Source organism: Lissotriton vulgaris, chromosome 1_1, assembly GCF_964263255.1.
Source record: "Lissotriton vulgaris chromosome 1_1, aLisVul1.2, whole genome shotgun sequence".
Lineage (NCBI taxonomy): Eukaryota > Metazoa > Chordata > Amphibia > Caudata > Salamandridae > Lissotriton > Lissotriton vulgaris.
The window spans coordinates 1,939,803,590-1,939,826,694 of NC_141685.1; the positions used below are offsets into that span (position 1 = coordinate 1,939,803,590).

At 44.6% G+C, this 23,105-nt stretch overlaps 1 protein-coding gene across 1 annotated transcript in view; it reads right to left on the minus strand.

The window, feature by feature from the left end:
• PPFIA2 (PPFI scaffold protein A2) overlaps window positions 1-23,105 on the minus strand; it is a 1,928,138-nt gene that overhangs the window by 516,923 nt on the left and 1,388,110 nt on the right. The window contains exons 9-10 of the mRNA XM_086919614.1: window positions 15,737-15,883; window positions 1,066-1,200 (exon numbers count right to left, since the gene is read on the minus strand). Coding sequence (XP_086775740.1) covers window positions 1,066-1,200; window positions 15,737-15,883 — 282 coding nt within the window. The remainder of the gene's footprint in view (window positions 1-1,065; window positions 1,201-15,736; window positions 15,884-23,105) is intronic.

The following is a 23,105-nucleotide window of genomic DNA, read 5'->3' on the forward strand; positions in this document are numbered from 1 at the left end:
ACTTGGGCATTTAAGAATAGAGCGTTACAATAGTCCAAGGAGGACAGGACTAGTGAGCTGACCAGTGTTTTCCCGGCCGTGTTCGGTAGGAAAGGTAGTATTTTCCTAATCATTCTCAATTTCATATGAGCTGAAGCCGCAGTTTTATTCGCATGTGCCATAAAATTGAGGCCAGCATCGAAGATGACGCCTAGATTTCTCACTTTGCTAGCTGGACTCGGCGGGGGACCGAAAGATGGTGGCCACCAGACAGGTGACCAGCCCGGGGAGAGGTGACCGAAGATGACCACTTCAGTTTTTTCTAAATTGAGTTTCAGACAATTCGTGGCCATCCAGTCACCTATTGCCATCATTCCTCACCTCTGTGCTGTAGTACAGAAGCCACAAAACCAATCTGTGGGAAATCCTTATAATCTACCCGAACGTCTCCGAGGGCTGCAGTAGCAGCAATCCGGGTTGCCTCAGTGAGGATGGGACAATTTTGTGAAGAATCCAAATGTTTTCCCATAATGATGATAGAAGCGATGAGAACCCAATACAAACTAACTTTTGAGTTAAGGATGAAAAATAATTAAGTGTTACCAAATTCAGACAGGAAGCATAATGGCTAATGGCAAAAACAAAACTGTAGATTCCAAGCCTTTCACGGTGCACATCCTAAAAACATGGACTGAGCAGGATGGTAGAACTCTTAAATGTTTGTGAAACACTGACATAGATAGCGATGAACAGGACACATTCTTGTTTCAATACACATAAAACTCACAAACCAATTAAGTATAATATGAATGAGATATTCATGTTCCTATATTGTTTATAGGTGGATGGATTTCATTAAAGCACGGAAAGTTATTTTCTGTGTCAAAAATTATAAATCATTTATTGAAATGACACCTGTTCTCAGTTCATAAAACAATTGTAGCAATTGTGTACGTTCTACTGACCATTAAAGTAAACGCATCAATTAAAAAGCATCATTGCCGATGAGAAAAGGCATTGTGCACAGTAGATGTTGGAATGAGGCATGTGTAGATGTATGGGTTTCTCTGTGTGTTAAATCAGTACCTTTGTGAGTGCTGCAATTCTCTGAGCCAGTTCAGCTTCTACTTCAGGCAAGGTCTCGGCCTTTCGCATCGTCTGCTGCAGCTTCTGCTCGGCCACCTCCAGGCGCTCCTGCAACTGCCTGTTCTTCTCTTCCATCTAAAAATGCAGAGCGGAGGAAAGAGCAACACGTCACACATGTAAGATATGTCCGACACCTCACAGAGGTTTCTGTCCACTTGCTTTTTCCTCATTCACTTTCATAATTACACTCAATAGGGCAGTGCTTAATTTGTAAAACAAGTGTTGGTGCCCAAAATGGTTCTCCGAGGCCTGAAGCTGAAGCTGCTGAAGATGGATTTGCCATATATCAAGTTTGTCTAGTCTGTATTCTACCTTATGCCTCTTTACGTCCACCACATAAAGTCCCTGACCTCTATCTCATTCTTGCATACTCTTTTTCATCCCTGCTATCTCACTGATTTCTGTCACTTTAATGATGAAAAAATAAGTTCCTGTTCCCAAAGAAGAGTGTGATGGACCCCACCTGCACCGCTTAACTTAGTTGTTTTCTATAACAGCATTGTACTAATGGAAAATCGAACTCTAGCAATTTTTGGTATCATGCTTCATATCGTTTTTGACCTTTGCTACCAATGTTCTGTATCAAGTGGGCAAACTCCTATTTTCATGTCTCACTAAAATATTGTTTGAATGTAATTTCACAGGCAAGAGGAAGACAAATGTTCTTTCAGCATAATTATTAATGTTCAAAGTTCCACCTAACTTTCTTAGCAGAATTACACAAAAAGTAACAATATTCGTCTAGTACAGGTTGCGTCAGAGAGTTTCAAAATATATTTTTTTGCAACTGTTCCACTCTTTTTAATTCTGATTGGTTTATTCTGTGGGGACTGTGTACAACTATATTGAATGTATGAAATCCGTGGTTCAGAACCCAATAAAAGTACTCTCTTTTTGATGGGTCTTGGAGCCCTTTCTTGCTGACCCTAAGAGGCAAATAAATGACTAGTTGCTCTACGTTTCTATAGTCTGCATTTTGCTGACCTGAATGTTTCTTTGATAAATTCTGTACTCTAGCTGAGCTTTGCACTCTGATGTATTGATAAATTGATTTTGACTACATTACTTGATTTCTGTAGGCCTTACAACCGGAAAATACACCCGTAAGGTTCAAATCGTCCCTGTCTATCATTCTTGTAGGACCAAATGGGTTGTACTTGTCTGATTTGAAATGGTCATTTAGAGTGCTTTAAAAAGAAACAGGTCCATCAACTCCCCCGGGTGTCTACTTTTCAGAAATTTCTGGGCTTGGCAGGTTTCCCAAGATGGCCGCCTAGCCAGGGACCAAAAATGCAGGTGCCCCTTTGCAAAACCAGGTCGTTTTGTGATACATAGTTTTGATGTCTACACAATACGTATTGGGCCCTTAACTGTCGTGGGCACTTGGCCTACCCACACAAGTGAGGTACCATTTTAATCGGGAGACCTGGGGGAATTCTGAGTTGTAGGAAATTAGTGTCAGCCCACTGATCCCACACCTTTCCCACACAGAAATGTGAGGAAAGTGGAATTTTTAAACCTACATTTGAGGTTTGCAGTGATTCTGGGTAAGAAAACATTGGGGGAGCTATGCAAACTACACCTCCCTGGACTTCCCTGGGTGTCTTATTTTCAGAGAAGTCTGGGTATTGTAGGCTTTCCTAGATGGCCGCCTAGCCCAGGACCAACAACGCAGGTGCCCCCCGCTTGCACAACTAGGCCGTTTTGTGACTGATAATTCTGATGTCTCCACAATATGCTTTGGGCTCTTCCCTATCGCGGGTACTTGGCCAACCCACACAAGTGAAGTACCTTTTTTAGCGGAAGACCTGGGAGAACATTAAGTGATAGAAAATGTGTATCCTCCCATTGATCCCACAGCTTCTTTAGCTAATTTTTAGATTTGCAGGTGATTCTGGGTAAGAAAATGTTGAGGGCTCCATGCAAACCATACTTTTCTGGACTCCTCCCGGTGTCTAGTTTTCAGAAATGTTGGGGTTTGGTAGGTTTCCCTTGATGGCCGCTGATTCAGGGACCAAAAACGCAGGTGACCCCCTTGCAAAAACACGTTTTGTCATAGATGGGTGCACATGCGTTTTTGGTCCAGGGCTCGGCGGCTATCTAGGGAAACCAACCAAACCCAGAGATTTCTGAAAACTAGACACCCAGGGGAGTCCAGGGATGAATGGCTTGTGTGAATCCCCTAATATTGTATTGTATTGTATTGTATGGCGTTTTAGTAAAGCGCATGGTTACCAGGAGGCATCCCAGCGCTGAGATAGGGTCATACTCTGTGGGGGCGAGGGGAGAGGGGATCATTTAGGAAAGAGGAAGGTTTTCAGTGTTTTCCGGAAGCGAAGATGGTCAGATTCTGCGCGTAATTGCAATGAGAGCGAGTTCCAGTGTGAGCCCGCCTTCACCGAGAAATTGCGGTCTCTGGTGCAAGCTTTCTTGATTCTAGGCACCGTGGCCAGAAACCCATTGTCTGAATGCAGGGGTCTATTGGGTTTGTAGGGGGTGACTAGGCTTCTCATATTTGGGGGTCCTTTACCTTGCAGGATTTTGTGAGTAATGCATAGGGATTTGAAGATAATCCTCTCTCGCACAGGGAGCCAATGAAGCGCTTTGAGAGCAGGTTTGGCTGATGACCTGAGGGGGATACCCATTAAGAGCCTAGCAGCAGCATTTTGGGTTTGTTAAAGCTTGTTGATTGTGGCTTCAGGGGCTCCCAAGAAAATTGCGTTACTGAAGTCTAGTCTGGAAAGAACTAGACCTTGTATCAATAACCTCCTAGAGAGATGCGGGAGGAGGGGAAGGACTTTACGGGCGGAACGAAGTAGACCAAAACAGGTACCTGCTGTCTTTTTCTCTTGTGTCTTAAGCGAAAGGTCCTGCTTAAGCCAGACCCCCAAGCTTTTGATTTCTTTTTTTGGGGTGAGTGGGTCCCCTAGACACGCCGGCCAGATGGAAGAGGGCATAGAGGCCGCCTTGTGGCCTAACATCATGATTTCTGTTTTTGATCCATTTAGCTTGAGTGAGGAGTCACACATCCAGGCATGGATCTTTGTAAGGCACCGATGAAAATTGTCAGGGCATTGGTCAAGTTGAGAGAGTGAGACTACCAGTTGGGTGTCATCGGCGTAGCTTACTATTTTGATCCCAAAAGGGGCAACCACATCCTCCAGGGGGGCCATGTACACATTAAACAATGTGGGGCTCAGGGATGAGCCCTGCGGCACCCCACACTGGAGGGGTATTAAGGCAGATTGTGAGTTGCCTTCCCAGACTTGAAAGGTGCGGTTGGAAAGATAAGATGTTAGCCAGGTCAAAGCAGACCCTCGTATTCCTGCTTCAGCCAGGCGCTGAATCAGGATACGGTGGTTCACCGTATCTAAGGCCGCACTCAGGTCCAGGAGGATCACTGCCACTGATCCTCCTGTATCCAGAATACGCCTAGCCTCCTCGATGACGGAGAGGAGGGCGGTATCAGTGCCCTGGCCAGGGCGGAATCCGGTTTGGGAATTACGCAACCGATCATTGGACTCCAGGAAGTGGGAGAGTTGGTGGTTTACCACTTTTTCTGTGATCTTACTGAGTCCAGGGAGAAGGGAGATAGGTCTAAAGTTAGCAAGCTCTAGAGGGTCGGGATGGGGTTTCTTTAGAAGGGCCTTGACAATGGCCCCTTTCCAACAGGGAGGCACAATGCCCTGGGAGAGAGAAAGGTTGATGAGCTCATGTGCCGGGGTGGCAATGGAGGCAGCTATCTGTTTCAAGAAAATGCATCCGGACTGGGTCGCTGGGGGAGCCGCTTTTGATGCTGGATAGGATTTTGAGAAAATCCTCCTCGGAGATTAGATTAAAGGCATTCAGCTGAGGGTCTGTATCCAGGGGCAAATTCTCATTACATGAAGGACTCTCCGTTTGGGGTAGGGTGGATATAATATTTTTTATTTTCTGATCAAAGTAAGTGGCTAGTTCGTTGCACTTGGACCCTGAAGAGTCTTGGGGTAATGGGGGATCAGGGATCTTCAGAAGTTCTTTCATGAACTTGTAGGTTTCTCTCGTAGAGTTAGAGGCATTTTTGATTCTGTGATCGTAGAATGTTGTTTTGGCATTTCTGAGGGCGACTTTGTACGCTCTGATCGAGTCGCGATAGGTGTCTTTGTTAGCAGAATGCCAATTTCTTCTCCAGATACGCTCAAGCTTCTTACAGCCTTGCCTTAGGATTCTGAGCTCAGGAGTTTACCAGGGGGCGGAACCAGTTCTGATCTGCTTTTTACGCAGGGTTTTTTTTGGTAGGACTAAGTCCAATGAGTTAGAGAGCCAGTTTTTGAAGTTGGTGTCGGCTACAAAGGGGGGTCCAGAGCAGGGGGATGGGGGGGAGCGTTCTAAGGTGCCAATCCACTTCTCCACTGAGAGTTTCGACCACATTCTGTCATGAGTGGAAGTACTGAGCGTTTGTACAGTTTTAAGCTCGACCTGCCAAGTGAAAGTCAAGAGAAAATGGTCTGTCCAGGGGAGGGGAGACGGGGGGCTGGTTTGAAGTAACCTGATATTGGAAAGTATTGGGTCTAGGAGGTGTCCTTTATAGTGTGTGGCTCCTGTGTTCATGAGATGGATCTCATAGGCTGAGAGATTGAGGAGCAAGTCAGTGGCTACTTTGTCTGAGGGTTCGTTGAAATGGAAATTCAGATCACCTAAAATGGTGAAATTGGGCGCGGAAGAAGCTAGGACGGTAACCGTTTCTAGGAGAGAGCTGGTAAAGTGACTAGGGTTCCCTGGAGGATGATATACTAAGAGGCCTGTGAAGGACGTGGTGGGAGAGAGCTGGAAGTGGAAGTGGCAATTTTCGGAGTCCGAAATTCCACCGTCCTTCATCCTGCCAATTAAGTGTTTTTTATACAGAATAGCCAGTCCACCTCCTGCGGTCTGATCTGCGAGTAGATAAGGTATCCTGGGGAAGAGCGCGGACAATGTCGGCCTCAGAGTTGGTGGATAGCCACGTTTCTGTTAGAAATAGGATGTCCAAGTTATAATCCTGTAGCAGAAAGTTAAGCTCAAGAGAGTGTTTCGGGAGGGACCTGCAGTTCAGTAAAGCCATACGTAGGTCAGTGATGGCTGGGTGGTAATGCCTCGATCCAAAAGGATCTGTGCTGCAAAGATCGCAGCGCGTGTATGTGTGTTCATGTTTAAGCACATAATGACAGTGTCTATCCCTACGTGGTCTCGAAGAAAGGAGCTCACTTTGGGAGTAACAGATGGGGCTGTCGGTATAAACGGGCATAGATTCTCGCCCTGAGCCCGGCAGTGCCCGGACGGGCCCAGACGGGAAGTGAGATCCATTTTATAGTGCTCTGGCCCCCAATCGGCCTAAGCACTAGCGCGCTGTCCTAGCCCTCACCTAAGATGGCGGCCGCTGTCTGCGCCTGGGGAGGGGGGGGGGGGGAAATATGATCCTGCAGGGCCCGTGAATCGGCCCAAGGAGGGCGGCAGGAGTCCCAAGAGGGGATCGGTCCTGAGGTGAGTGCAGTCAAGAGATCGTTAAAGTGCCCAGGGAAGAATAGAGTGAAGGGATTAAAATACAGCAATTTTTTAAAATGATTGCAAAGTTAATACAAATAAAAGTCTATCTCCCGGCTTCCGCCTCAGGAGTATTATCTATATTCTCTTACCCAGAAGCTAAAAAGTCAAATTTTCCTCACATTTCTGTGTGGTACGGTTGTGATATCACTGCGCTGTCACAAATTTCCCACCACCGAGCGTTCCCCTCAGTCTCAGAATGATACCTCTTCATGTGTGGGTGCCCAAAGCAGTGTCAGCCCAAAAACATATGAAAAAAGAACTACCTTTCTGGACCCACTTTAGTTCCCCCTCAGTTTTACATTTTATTTAGTTTTTAAGTTCTCTGCTTTGGGCACCCACACAAGTGAGGTAGCATTTTTTTTAGGAGACTGAGGGAAACACAGGGTGGTGAGAAATTTGTGCCAGTGCAGTGATCTGACAAATTTTTCACACCAAAATGTTAGGAAAGTGTCAATTGTCAGGTAAATTTTAGTTTTTTCAGAGGATTCTGGGTAATAAAATGCTTGCTGATCTATGCAAGCCACACTGCCAGCCAAGTGCCATCCACGCACACCGCAAGCAAAGCGCCATCCACGCGCACATCAAGCCAAGCACCATCCAAGCACATCGCCAGCCATGTGACAGTCCACGCACACTGCCAGACATGTGACATCCGCACAGACAGCTAGTTAAGTGAAAGCCCATGCACAGTGCCACCCAAGTGCTAGTCCACACACACTGCTAGCTAAGCACAAGTGCACACACCCATCAGCAAAATGCAGGTTCACACACAGCCAGCCAAATGCCAGTAAACACGGACTGTCCGTCGAACTCCAGTTCTCACATACACAGAAACTTACACTAGTGTCCAGTGGTTTTCTGCCACCCTTAGGAACGGAAATGCCTACATATAATGCTGGTCTACCCTCAGGAGGGTGGGGCAGGGGGGCAGAAGCAACCAAAATGTGTTCACAAAAAAAGGGGAGCAACCCTTGCCTAAGGGGCCTCTCCCTGACGTGCCACAAACATATCTCTGGTACCTAGTGGGCCATCTGCCCCCCAGGGGGCAGAAAGAGTGTGGCTATTTTTTTCAGAGAGGGGGCATTGGCATCGTCCATTATGGGCAGATCCCCCTCTTTTATAAAAAAAAAATCCTGGTGTCTATTGGGCTTTCTGCCCCCACAGGGGCAGTTGGGGGGGGCAGAAAGACTGTTCCTTTTTGTTTGGGAGGTGAAGCCATTGGCATGCCCATTTTGGGCACCCCCCACCCTTACTTAGTCAAAACAAAAACTCTCTGGTGCCTAGAGGGCTTTCCTGACTCCAGTGGAGCAGATCAGGGGATAGTACTCCCATCTGCCTCCTATGGGGGGGGCAGAGTGACTTCTGCATTTATAATTGTGGGTGGGGCATGGTCTCGCCCATTGTGGGCAGCCCCATTCCTATTTTATAATAATAACATCCTGGGTGTTTAGTGGGCTTTCTGCCGCCCCTAGTGGGCAGATTGGGGGTGATAACACCCATCAGACCCCAGGGAGAGACGGAAACACTGTCCCTTTGGTTTTGGGTGGTTGGGAACTAGTTTGCTCAATATAGGCAGTCCCCATACCTCTTTTAGGAAGAAAAAAATCCCTGGTGTCTAGTGGGCTTTCTGTCCCCCTGGGAGACAGATCAGGGGTAATAACCCCCATCTGACTCCCAGGAGGGCAGAAATACTGTCGCTCTTCTGTTGGGGGAGGGGGCATTGACATGCCCATTGTGGGCAGCCCCCACCCCTCTTTTTTAAAATGTATGTATATACTCTAAGTAAGAAATTGGCTTATTTGTTGGGGGGTTGGAAGACTCGCTCAGGCAACAAACAAAATCCTTGTCAGGGTGAAAGTTACCTTCTTAAGGTCAGACGCAAAGAGTGGATGAGGCATCGAGAAACAGAGATCGTTGCAGATGGTCATTATTGTAAAGTTACGATCTGTAAGGTGTGACAGGCGGTTGTTGTTGGAGTGTTGCGTTGGCTGTCACTGTAGTCTGCCTTTGCTTTAGTAAGAAGTGGAGATGTTCCATTGCTGGTCATCGCTGTAGCATGAAGTCAGGTTCACCGGAGCTTCATATTGGCAGTCGTCACAGGTAGTAGAATCTTGATGCAAACAGGCCCGTTTGTGGTCACAAAGAGCACAAAACATCATAATTTCTCCTTTTCTTGAAGAGGAGTGTACTCTAATGCCAGGCAAGTGTCCTGGACCCGGGTCAACACTTCTTGGGGATGAAGGATTTACCGCAGAGGACAGCAGGGCTCAGGCAGGTCTAGTTGCAGGTCCAGGCCGGTCCAGTGCAGCAGGTCACCAGGGCCGTTTCAGAGAGGCCTCGGAAGCTTGTTGTGTCCCTGTAGCTCGGAACGGAAGCTCAGCCAATGGACCCTTGTAGTTAGTCAGGTAGTCTTTGATGAAGGTGATAGGCTCAGCCTTCCTTCTCAGAGACTAGGGCAAGCCTCAAGCAGTAGGACAGTCCTCTGTGGGACAAGGCTGGTTTCAAACAGTAGGGTCGTCCTTTGGGGAACTTGGCAGGCACCAGTCCTGGGGGAACAAGGCAGGCCTCAACCAGCAGGGTTGTTCTCTGGGGAACAGGGTAGGCCTCACACAGCAGGGTAGTCCTCTGGGGAACAAGGCAGTCTTTACTTTTTTAATGTCCACAGATCCAGGAGTGTATTGATGAGTGGCTCTGAAGGTCTGCTATTTATATCTGGTGGCAGACTTTGAAGTGGGTGAAAATTCTGGCTATCCTGCCACCCCCACATCTGATCCTGTAAAGTTCCTCTCTTTTCTGCCAAGGCTTGAAGAAGTCTGAGGTGACAAAAGACTAGTGTTAGGTACCTTTGTGTGTGCTGCAGAAGAGCCATTTGAAATGTAAGTGGTACAGGGAATGCTGCTGCCCCAACTATCCTTGAAGGATGGCCCATACTGCCAACGGCTCTTCCTCCTCTGCCTTACTGTCTGGGAAGAATACACCAAGCCTAACAGCTTAGCTATTCACAGTCATGTGACTGAGGACACTGGCAGATGTACAAAAATGGTTAAGGCAGGAAAATGCCAACTTTCTGAAAGCAGCATTTTCCAGGATTAGGACTAAAATCAGATGTTAGCATTAAAGAGGATTTTAAATAATATTAATTTCAGTGTAAACACCAAATTCCTATCTGCTTCCAATCAAAGGTTACCACTTATTAAATGTAATAAGGTAACCCAGTGTTAGTCAGTGGGAGAGATATTCCTTACAGTAGGGAAAAATGACTACCAGGACATGTAAAACTTAAATCCACATGTCATACTTTTTAAAAGCAATGCACCCTGTCCTATGTGCGTTTTAGGGCTAACTTGGGGGTGACCTGTATGTACTAAAACGGAAGGTTTGAGCTAGGGTTAGCCGATAACCTCCACTAGTGGAGTTCGGGAAGTTTAACCCGCATTACAAGCGTAATGCGGAGTTCCAGCAAAACTCTGCCAACTGCTACGTGGCGGAGTTTATTCTCGCGCGCAGCTCACCAACGTTAAGTTGGCGAGTGAAAAGTTGCATCCCCTAGTGCATTGAATAGAAAATCTACTCAAGCGGCAAAAAGAAGAACGCTCTCTAGCATGCTAAGTGGTGCTGTGTGCACTGATTTTACAGAGTGGAACAAGCTCCCGGTGCAAACAATTCTGCATGGAATGATAAATTCCCCCCTTTTGCGGAACGCTGCGGAATCTTTATGTAACTCTGCAGAATTCTGCAGAAGGAAACTCTGCCAACCCTAGTTTAAGCATGGAAAACAGTTTATTTTTCCAGGTCGAAATTGCCATTTTAAACTGCACTAGAAGGTCTAGTGGCAGACTTGAGACACATTTTAAAGAGCTACTTTAGTGGGTGGCACAATGAGTGCTGCAGGTTCACTAGTAGCATTTAATTTACAAGCCCTGGATACCTTGTAGTAGCATACAGCGCCCTATACTAGGGATTTCTAAGTATATGAAAAGTGGTAATCAGGTGTAGGCCAGTTGTACCACATTTTACGGAAAAAGCAAATGCACTTTTGAACTGGTTAGCCATTTTAAAGTGCACAGAGACCTAAAGCCAAAAAAACCAAATTCAGCAAAGCAGGAGAGGTGAAGGAAAAAGGGTTGGGGGTGACCCTGCAGAGTGGATCAGGTCCAACACTCTATATACAGAATTTTTCTGAATTGTTTATCACACATATATTTCACTATGAGTAGAACTATGTGTAGCGGAAGAGGATTCAAACAGGCTTCAGGCTATTATTGGTGGAACAGCTGAAATCATGCTTCTTCTCTAAGCACCACCAAGTGGGCGTTTCTATACCCTCAGAACTATGCTAAAAACAATGTCTCACATTAGACAGAAGTTGATTTCATATTTACAGGAACATGCTAATGCACATTTTAGTAAATTTTATTGCGAGACCTACCACTGTTGGACTACAAGGAAGTAGGGGCCTTGTCACTATGAGACTTTACTTGAAGTGCAGAGGATCATGCATATGTGGAAATGACATCACACTATCACAGTGTTTCTAGTCTGGCCACTCTGCCCTCTTTACAGTCCTCTCACCACAGGGTAAGACACATTGTAAAGATATTACTGTTCATTGCTTATTTGAGAACTGTCTTGAATATTGACAAATCAGCTGTCCCATGGTGTGTGCTATTCTCCATCACTCTCTAATATATATGTTGGGTGACAGCATTAATTACCCATTGACCCCAGTGATGTGATTGACTTTCAAACTTGGTACGTGAGTCAGTTGCTGGAAAAATAGGTGGTGGCTGGAAAGGAAACCGGCTCCGAGTTTTGAGGCTGTTCAGTGACAGTCTGGTTGTATCTCCTGCTGTGGGCCTGTCAATACCCTGGGAATACTCCCTTTCCATTGCAGTGCACTGCATGTTCATGAGTATAAATATCTTCTTGATATGGAGTAGCTATGACATTCTTTTAGACAGAAGATACATCCTCAGACTTATTTCAACCACTCTCCACTTTATTGTATGTAATCTGTCTTGATATAAGACATGCAATGCTGGTACAGTACATACATATGCTACATACATAGAAAACATATTATACCTGCATTTCGTTGCTAACAATGATCCTACAGATAAGTACTTGTCGATTTAGGAAGCCTTCATTCTGCACATCTGTGGAGTATGCCTCTACACAGAGAAGAGTGCAGCCAAATTATCTGAAAAGAAGCTCAGCCATCTTGTGCTAGTGTACACTCTTATCTGGTTGTGATCTACATTAAGACTCACTGAAGGCAAAGTTAAATTGTTGACCCTGATGGAACAATATGTTTTACCCGCCGTCCTTCTGATGAAACACCATTCTGAGAAACGTAAAAACAGATTGTACCTAGAGAACCAGAAAAGCGCCAATTGCGGCTCTCTGGTTGCACCAGATCTCTGAATAAGAATACCTTAAATCCTGGTTGTAAAGAAGTGCAAGGTCTCGCATAGATGATCCATTGAGCATCCGAGGTGATATGTCATTTCTGAGGGCCTGCAAATCTATGATGCAAGGTCAGCATCGTCGTTGGGGATCCCATTGACCGGGGCTTGGGATGCAAAGTCTGGTATTGAGGATGCATTGCGGAGTCGAGGAGCTGCATCAGTTCTGAGGAGTTGTGAGGCTGTGATATGAGAACCCATGTTGCGGTTGAGGATGTCGATAAAAGTTTTGGCAATGCTAGGGCCTGCGTCGGGAAAGCTTCACGCCGGCGGTGGTTCCAATGCAGGATACCAGGTCAATGCAAAGTCCTTGCACAGAGAGATCTCTCTCAGCAGAGGTGATGTGTAGGTTTGGCTCCAGATTGTGCCATGCAGCAGAGGAGATGCATCAGGTCTGCTGGGTCCACAGATGGGCTGGCAGAGCACATTTAGGCTAAGGGTCCGGTACTGGGGTGTCACCACTTGTCTGGGTGGGACTCACAGATGGCAGAGTCCAGGTGCTGGGGGTCAAGGTTCTTGGAGCCTTCTGTTTCTGAGGCTGTAGTCAAGAGGCAAGCCAACTAACTCTTGGAGTCACTTCTTTGTTCCTGGGTTCAACAGATGCAGTTCCAGTCAACGTAATGTCTTGCAATTCGATGGAAAATTGAATATTTTTATCATAAATGAATTTACTCAACAAAAAGGACCCTACTTAGAAAATACGCATATGCAATTCCAACGCCCATACAGATTTACAGCTACAAATGATACAGTTAGAGCTGCTAGCCTTTATTCCCTGTTCTCCCCAAGTTAAAAAAGTTTCCTTAATTTTTCACCAAGATGTTTGCAGGATTCAGCAATCGGCTTTATGCAGTTTGCAGGTACTACATAGTGATAATTCAAACAGTTGTTTTCTGTACTATTCCAGAAAAGAAGCCTCAGGCCCATATAGCCCCGATCCTCAAGGGATGGGCTTTAGGGTGCTCAAGAAGGTAGGTTACCCTGGGAATCTGGGCTTGTTCTGGACTTGTTCAAATTGAATGGCCCAGGTCCCAGAGTACAGGTGACACCTCACTTGATAAAATTAACAGGGCAAATTGGTTCTGGCACTACCATGGCTGGCATACACGCGCCACACTCGCCACACACCTCCCTCTTCACAGCACTAAGTTGTCTTCTGTAGGTCCAGGAAGCAACAGAAGCTCTGACTGATCAGATCTCTCAGGAGGCCTAAGAGGAGAGTTTATGAGAGCCTCTGCCAGTCCAGGATTTGTATATATCAATACACTTTTAATATGGTACATTTAATACTTGAAGGGCAACCAAAATTAAATCTTCTGCCCTCATTTGGAACACCAAAGTACACACACATTGGCAGGCGGTGTCATCAGCATCGCAGTGCTGGCAATGATGGGGCATGCAGTGCAGAAGCACATTTAAATGGCAAAGGGAACTACGTTTTCCAGCAGGCAGCACTCACTGTATTTGAGTTCCACAACTCATAAAATGAGCCAGGGGAGGTAATACTGCTGCATTCATCCAGCCATAGTACTGCTGGCTCACGCAGCCCAGGGAAAAGATAAATATGGCGGCATATTGAATTGTAGCATCTTGTAGGGTTTCTCTTTTCTTGCAGCCGTGTCATTACGAAATGGCCTAATTTTTAATAATTTTTATTGGTTTATTGTCAACTTACAATGCAGTACTGGTAAGCATCATAACAAATATGTATATCGACATTCCCCAATGCACTTGGTAAGAAACAGAATCATTAAAATAGTAATGACTATTGCTTTATCTGCAGCTGCCTCAAACCCCGGTCCAGGCGCAGTCCATGAGTGGGTGCCGTGCTACTATCCATTCTCAACTGCCCCCCAACCCCCATTTTCACCCCTGCTCAGTCATCCCCAACCGCCTCCCCTCCTCCCTCCCCACCCCACCAGGCGTGTCTGTCATAGTGGACCATTCGCTGCTGCCCTGAGGGGCTAAGACAAGGTGCGTTCTATGCAACGGGATCAATGAAAGCACTGTGGTGTTAAGTGTCTCCCATGTGGGACGAGTGCAGGACTTCGCCAATATCTCAGAGTGGAATCCTACAGACTATTGTGGTGTATTATGCCGTGTGCGACTCTGGCCTTCTGCTCGGGTCTCATCATCTGCATCTTCAGGGGTTGAAAGTTCCACAACTAGCCTTTCCCAGGCTCTCACACTCTCTAACGCCTTCTCATTGCCCGTTCTTCGTGCAATTTGTAACTAGAAAGTGCCCTCACACTCAGCCCACTTTCGGAATTCTGCCTTCCACTTATCTATAATAGGGCCCTTTTTCGCTTTCCAATGAGAGGTTACAGTCCTTTTGGCTAATAGGAACCCCAAATCTATGTAATTTGCTAGTAATTTTGTTCTTTGAGGTGTGGGGGAACCAATGCAGGATACAGTGTGCCAGGGAGGGTTGTACATTTCTCTCAGTTACATCCATCTGCAGAGCCACCACCTCCCTTCAAAAGAGGTCAAGAGAGGGACAGTCCCACAGCATGTGTTTGAAATCCGCTTCAGCCATGGTGCATCTCAGACAGGACGCTGACTGAGTCGGGAAATATTTATGCAAGCGGGCTGGAGTTAAGTATGCTCTATGTAGGATGTGAAAGTGTACTAATTAAAATTGCGCATTTATTGTGCTTTTCCAGGCCCTCTCTACTATCCCACTCCTTGCTGCATCTGGGATGTCTTTCACTATGTCCAGTTCCCATTTAAGCTTCAGAGCAGCCATTGGGGATAGGGACTCTAGTATCATAAACCTATATAGACATTTCACCGTGATTTATGGTGCCCGCTGCATGAAATGGCCTTATTAGGTGAGGGGAAACTCTCAATGAGACCACAAGAATACTATACCAGCCCTTTCTGTGGAAGAGCACCACTGCTGCCCAATCAGATGCAGCATTCAGGGTAACCAACATGTGGGCGGAGCCACAACCACTCTCAAGAGCGATTCCTAAAGCTTTTTCTAGTGTTCACCTAAGATTTATCAACAGCCTAGTTGTCAAAATTGACATACAAATGGGAAATTCTGCCTCATTACTTACTCGCAATATGAGAAATGTGTCAGTCATTATGTGTAAAATAGTGGTCTGAGAGGAGCTTGTATCAATACTATTAAAATAAGTTTATAATATTCCTGTTGTATATTTATACTTACTTCAATATGGCTACTTGGTGTCGGTAGTCCTTTCTTAGTGTTCCTATCTTACCAATCTCCCATAGTACCTAAGTGTTCTATATAGTATGTGAAGATTCCAGCCTTGGGAGTTGATGGTCTGGTCAGCAGTGAGGTGTACTGCTCTGCTGTGTAACCTAATAAATATATCTTAATAACCTGAAGACGTGTCCTGCTGCCTACCTAATCTACTTACAACAATTCCCTTCATATTTTTATATTCTATCAAAATAGTTTAAAGCCAACCTGCAAAGGGATATCTATCCCTCGAATTATCTTTGAATGACAGCAAGAGTGCCTCTTTTACCTGCTCGTTACTGCTTTCTATCTGTAGCATCCATCCTAATCGGTGATGCCTACTTAAAAAATACCAGTGATGCGGATACTAAACCTGTCGCAGGATGGCCTCCTTGTTCGCCAGCTCGTTTTCCAGCTTGTCGTTCATGTCGTGGATGGAGGTGGATTCCCTCTGTGCACTGAGGTAGCGTTTCTCGAGGGTTGTGATTCTTTCTTCCATGTCGTCCTTCTGTGCCATTGCCTGAAAGATAAATTATGTATAAATTGGACATGTGTGAGGAGTCAGTGTGACTTTCATGTGAACAACAGATGAGACTAGAACAGAAAAGATAGATGCTGCTGCGGGGTTCAGCAGGTGAGCATTTACATCGTTGTTACTAGTTGGCTTTCCTTTACGCATCGTGCAGAATGTTAGGCCTTCCACTGGGGTGCCCAAACTCTGATCTATGAAACAGCAGCCACGGAAATTACACATATTTTGGCTGATTCACTGTTTCTCTTCAGATGCTCGAAACTGCTTCCAGGCTTGCATGACTACTGCCTAGCTGAAGGGACCTACGGGTTACCTACAGCTGTCTTGCTGGAACAGATCAGGAGACACGTCAGCAGCTAACGGTAGAAAATATATATGCAACATTGTTTATCCATGCTCAACCTGCCTTTGGGCATCATTCAGCAAACATCATTAATTACAACCTTCTCTTACAACTGGTCAGAACAGTGCCTCAGATTTTAAGATTTTACTTTTCAGTGGAATCATATTAGTGAATGTAGATTGTAAAATAGTGTTTGATCCGGACAACAGGTCGAATTACAGACTCCATGCCCGTGTTTCAGTGTTGGCAATTCCCTACTGAGTCATACAGTGGTACATTCCATATGACTCCACACTCGAAAAATGATAACATCACAATAGATATGATAAGGTTGGAGGATGTACACGATAGTATTCCATTGATATGGGATGAATGAAGGCATATTGCAGTGCTGTGAAGGATCAGTTGGTGCAAACCTTTAGCCCAAACAAAGTACAAGTGGAAGGTAGTATGTGGCAATAATAGATTACAGTGAAAAGTATCACAAAACATGGAGATATACAAGGTAATTATGAATACATTTTCTGATCAGGATGTGGCCAAATGTGTAATTTTGAGCGGGAGTTTAATACTATAGAAGGCAAACTATTCAAATACAATTCCAAAGAAAAAAGAACTCCCCTGTTTATTTGAAACATGCAAAAGTATCACTGATTTTAAAGGTAATCACAATCAATCACAGCACATGCAAGCTATGACATTCTATCATTAGTAAACCTTTAAGAAGGTTTTCCTAATGGGACCGGATTTGGATAAAATCTGAGATTTTCAGGGATAAGATCTTCATGGGTTCACCTGTCTTTACAAAGGTTCTAGGACATGCTCTTTTGGCCGTTGGTTTTGGTTCATTCCAGAACAATTACATTTTATAATCATATCTTTAATTCCAATTTATGTTGTATGTTTTGGTCATATTTTAAGTATTTTTGAAACCCTTCAAGTACTTTGTTGTCGGATTATGTGCTCTGAACGGAATCCTTTACTGAACTGGGTGCCAGTGCATTTTGTAAACTATGTATGTAATGCGTTGTCTCAAAGGTGCATCAGTGGTAACAAGACAAAATATCGAATTCAAAATATAGAATTACCAAAATATTGAAGTCAAAATATCGAATGGACAGAATATAGTGGTAAAAAATATCGAATTGAAGGTAATATAATATCGATTTTTTAAAATATAGAAAGTCAAAATATCGAATTATATAATATAGGTATTAAAAATATCGAATTTTTAATAATATTGATTTTTTTAAAGTGTTTTGTATGTTAGTATATAAGTGAAAAGTGTACATTATTTTTGTAATTTATTTTAAGTAATGAATTTTATGTTATTTAATTTTGCATTTTAGTTCTGTAGCGGGTTGTGGGTATATAGGGGAATAGGGTGGGAAGTAATTTAATTGTAATTATTAAATATTTTTATTTATTTATTCGTATTCATTTTGAATTATTGGTTAATTAATTTTTAATTGGTAATTCATTTTTATTAATTGATTATGTTAATATTATTAATTTATTTTCTGTAGCGGGTTGTGGGTTTAACGCGGAATAGAGTGGGAAGTAATTTAATTGTAATTAACTAAATAATTTGTATTTATTTATTGGTATTGATTTTTATTTATTGTTAATTAGTTGTTAATTGTTAATTAATTTGTATTAATTGGTAATTAATTTGTATTAATTTATTAATTGATAATTACGATAATTGTATCAATTTATTTTCTGTAGCGGATTGTGGGTTTATAGGGGAATAGGGTGGAAAGTAATTTAACTGTAATTAATTACATATTTAAAATAATTTTTGTGTATTGATAATTAATTTACTGTTAATTATTTATTGAAGTTAATTTTTTATTTTTAATTAGTTTTTGTTATTGAAAATGTAGTTGTTAATTAATTATCAATAGGTAATTAATTTTAATAACTAATATGTATTTGTATTTATAATTGATTAATTATTACCCAATATTAAATTGGCAATTAATTCTAATTAATGTGTTATTGGTATTGATGTTTAATTTATTTTTATTAATATATTAAATCATTACTTTCACTACTGTTGCACTCTCTGGAGTGGGAATAGTGATTCTTACCCCTATGCTATCCAACGCTTTCCCTACTGTTACATTCACTGGAGTGGGAATAGTAATTTTTACCCTCCCGCTATCCAACGCTTACCCTACTGTTGCCCTCACTGGAGTGGGAATAGTAATTCCCGCTATCCAACGCTTTCCCTACTGTTGCACTCTCTGGAGTGGGAATAGTAATTTTTACCCCTATGCTATCCAACGCTTTCCCTACTGTTGCACTCACTGGAATGGGAATAGTAATCTTTACCCGTACGCTATCCAACGCTTTCCCTACTTTTGCACTCACTGGAGTGGGAATAGTAATTTTTACCCCTACGCTATCCAACGTTTTCCCTACTGTTGCACTCACTCGAGTGGTAATAGTAAATGTTACCCTCCCGTTATCCTACGTTAAAAATATTTTATATTTTTTATTAATATTATGTTAATATATATATATATATATATATATATATATATATATATATATATATATATAAAATAAAATGTTATGTTTTTTTACTTAAATTAATTATTTAATACTTTTACAGTTATTTAAGTATTTTTAAGTGTGTTTTAGTTAGTTATATTTATTATTTCATTAATTTTAAATTAATTTTAAGACATTTGTAAAAATGATATTTTGACTAACTATATTTTTTAAAACAATATTTTTGATTCGATATTTTTGTACTTACCTGTTTGTAGATAGGAATTAGATATTTTTGCATTCTATATTATTTCTTCGATATTTTGGTAAATCTATATTTGTGTATTCGATATTATGTCAGTGATCTGTATCAGTAATTGTTCTGCCTGCTGCATTTTGAAGGACTACAGGTGTTTGTTTTTGTTAGGCACTGTTATAAAAGACAGTACAACAATTTAAGTTGGTTGGGTCTATTTCTCTGATGATGGACGCACAATGTTTCTCTTCTTGAAAATATATTATCATTAGTTTTAAATGGTCCTTTGTTGAGCACATGGTGGTGTATATCCAGCTATCAATTTTTATCTTCAAATCCCAAATATCCCTACAATTTTAATTTTTTTCTTTCGTAGTTATGTTGATACCAGGACAGAGAATGACTGCGCTCCTTTCTCCGGACGTTTCTTGTGGAAAATACTGAATCGATATCTTCTGCACAAATCTTGTGGGGGGCTGTGGGAGGCTGTACAGGCCGGCAAACATGAGCTTCCAATGAGAGATGCTGCTTTTGCTAAGAAAGATGCTAATGAAACCAGGACACGGCTAGAACATGAAATCCGCTTGTGCAGTGAAGTGTATTCGAGAGCCCAAAGGGAGTTTGGGAGCTAGCCGACCATAGGGAGGTCTCCCACCAAGTGGTATGGTATGGGATGGGTGGGGCACTCCCCGTTTTCTCCAGTTTGGATGCTATTGGGCTACACATTTATAGCCCAATTGTAGCCCAAGCCTTTAAGGCTATCGTGAGGGCGCTCTCAGCCACCATTTTAGGTTTGGTGACCTAGTGGCTGTGAGCGCATCATAACTGAAAAGATATTTCAGGTGCTTTGTGAGGTAGTGATTATTGGTAGTGTTAGTGTAAAGGGAGAAAACGTTTGTCTCACCTTAGGCCATTGAGGATTACCAGGTCCTGGAGACACTGAGGCTCATGAGTGAGGCCGGGTGCCTCAACTTGGCCATTCCGGAGGCGGCAGGGCCGGCCCTGGACGCGGCAGGCATCGGCAGGAGTTGCCGCTGCGGTCGTGGCGTGCTCCTCGCTGAAGAAGCAAAAGACATGAGCAGTGAGTGAACGGGGCCGCTCATATGCAAGGAGAGCAGCCCCGGGGTCGTCCGGGCAGCATGGGTCCTACATGGAAATCCAGGAGCAGGTGGTGGGGCGGGCCAACCCGAAGCGCGACGGAGGCAATGCTCCGCGCAGCCGGGGTCCTACAAAACAAGTAAGAAGAGCCCTGGAGCTTGTAGAATGCAAGCCGGATATCGGGGCTGTTAAAAAGGAGCGCACCGCTTCTGAGAGCGGGATGTCAGGTAGCAGGGGCAGGGCCAAGTAAATAGGCTCCAGTGAGGTTCTGCTGCTGTGGCATGCGGGGTCCAGCCCTAAGGCAAGAAAGCTGGTCGGGAGTGGGGGCAAGTTTTGGTATAAAGGAGGGAGAAGTGACGAGGGGTGGATTTGTAGGCTTCCCTAATGAGGAGATTGGGGCCTGTGACATGGAAAGAGAAGGTAGGTGGGGAGGCCAGGAGGGCTTTATTAAGCAGGATGAGACAGGGGTAGAGAGGGGACTGGGTGTTGGGACCAAGGGGTGGTGGGCCAAGGGGGAGGGAGTGAGGAGCCCTGGGGCAAAGTGGGTGGGGAGGGAGATGAGTTACAGAGGGAAATAGAGCAAGCTTGGGGCAATCGGGGGTGGGGGGGCCTGGATATCTTCTCATCCTGGAGTGATGAGGTGAGGGGCCTTGACAGGGGTGAGAGAATATAGGGGGCTAGGGCAGGACGGTCCTCAGGGGAGGGGACATAGGTGGGAGCAGGACCTGGTTTGGTCCACGGACCTGCGTCAGTGCTTGTCCTGGCCATGCTAGAGTGGAGTGGGATGAGGGGCGGAACGACAGCAGGGAGAGGCAACGGAGTTTGGGGGCAGACGGGGAGGGTCAGAAGTACTGTCTAGTCAGGGTAAGAAAAGGAGTGTGGTCCAGGCAGCAGGTTGACAGGGAACCAGCACATCACACCAGCCATTTTTGTTGTAGGGGAGGAGTGGTGCAGCACGGCAGACTCTGCAGGGCTGGGGGTGGCTAAGTGGCACTGAGGAGAAGCGAGGGTGGAGCCCAGAATAGCGTGGGGGAGACCGTTGCAGCCAGTAGAAGAAGGCCAAAATGACCTCGCTGGCCCCAATTCCCGGCAGGTCCCAGTGGACCGCTGGGGCGTCAAGTAGCGACATCAAATGGGCAGGAGCGCCAGTGGAGAACGGGCGGGTACAGTCGGCTACATCATAGGCAGGTAGTGGAGGGTCCGGTAGGGCCCTTAGCTTAGATTTAAATCAGGAGTGGCTCCAGGTGTTGGTCCAAGAGGAGCTAGATTACAAAGAAGAAAGCCTTGAAGAAGGTGAATTGCTGGAGGAGGATGATCAGCCGTGGGGGCAAGCTAATGTGTCGAATAATATGTTTCAGGCGCTGGCAGAAAAGCAGTGGAAGGCATTGTGGCCTGCCTTGATGCCACAGAGGACATTGGAAAGTGCGGGGCTACTGGCGAGGTGGACTGCAACTATACTGGCACCCTCCTTAGAGCCAGGTAAGGCAGAAAGGGCAAAAGCAAAGCCTTTAATGGTGTTAGTGGGTATAGAGGGGAGGAGGGCGTAGCGGAAAGGGGTGACTGTTTGAGAAAGGGGAAGTACATCATGGACTTTAGCCTGGGCACTAGGGAAGCAGGAGACACAAAGGGGCCAAAAATGTAGAGTGAGACCAACACAGAGAAAGTGAGCGAGGAGGGTGAAAAGACAGGAGACAAGAAGGATGGGCCAGACAGCAAGAAGCTGAACATTAAGAAACTCCCTTGTATGGGGGTGACAAAACTTCATAGGGCCTATTTAATGCTGGCAATGAAAAAGCGCATCTGGAAAGGGGAATATGTCGAAATGCTTAAACTGCTGCATATGGAGGTGAGGTCCAAATGAGGGTCAAAGGAGGAGGAATATGAATTGGCCAAGCGGTTGAGGGTCCTGTTGACAATAGAGAAGGGCCAGCAGCGTTTTTGATATATGCAAGCGTATACTGTGAAAAATACCCGGAGCACTGCATGGCGTTATTTAAAAACATGGATTTCATTAGGAAGGCACAGATCACGGAAGGGGTATATACATGGGCCCAATATGACGAGGAATTTAGAGCGCACCTGGCATGGGATCTTGAAGCAAAATGGGGGGTACCGGACACAGATTTGTGGCAGCATAAAATGGGAGTAGCCAAAGGGGGGACACAATCAGCAGCGGTCCGTGCCGGTAACAGCGGTTGCGCTGTGGGGCCGCTTATGGGGAGATTTCGAGGGACGATGCAGAGGGAAAATTAAATAAATAACCAATTTTCTCTTGGCATTGTCCCTCAAAATACCCCCTTACCTGGCCCCACTGCCTCACTGCTCCACCTCTGTTACCTGCACGGAATGCTGCTGAAGACAATATTTACGGCCAGCAGTTAAACTATTGTCCATTAGCCTTTGCAGGGGAGACCCACCCAGGCAGGGATGGTGGGTAAATGGGAGAGTCTGTCAGGAGCAGGAGGGGTATGCTGGGACTTTACAAATATCAAGTAGATTTTCCTACAAGCGATTTTGTTTAGACAGAAAGTTTCTACCTAAAAATTTCAACAGATCTAATATCATTACATTCTCTAGATTTCTATGTTTTTATCATAGACTTAAGTATTAAATGCACAAACATTCTCAATCTGAATACAAAGAAAGAAAGCAAACACAGGAATATCTTTTTGAAAAATATATTATCTTTTATGATTTTCAAAAATTCATAGGGTACATTCAACTTTATAGTTGATAGCAAATGCATCCAAGCCTCCAAGGGTATATTGGGTCTCCAACTTCCTTATATGATGAGACTTTAACAAAGGCATGTGGACACAGGAGTTCTGTAAGTTTCGCCAAAAATGCTCAAAATGAGGAGGCCGGCACACTGGTCAACTGCTTCGTGTCGATGGATGGATACCAACAGGGAGGTCACCAATGTCACCAGACAGGGGGTAACACAAGGGGGCACCAGTAGCAGTTTTCGGGCACACTGGGAGGTAAGCGGCCCAAGGGCATGGGCCTAAAGGCTC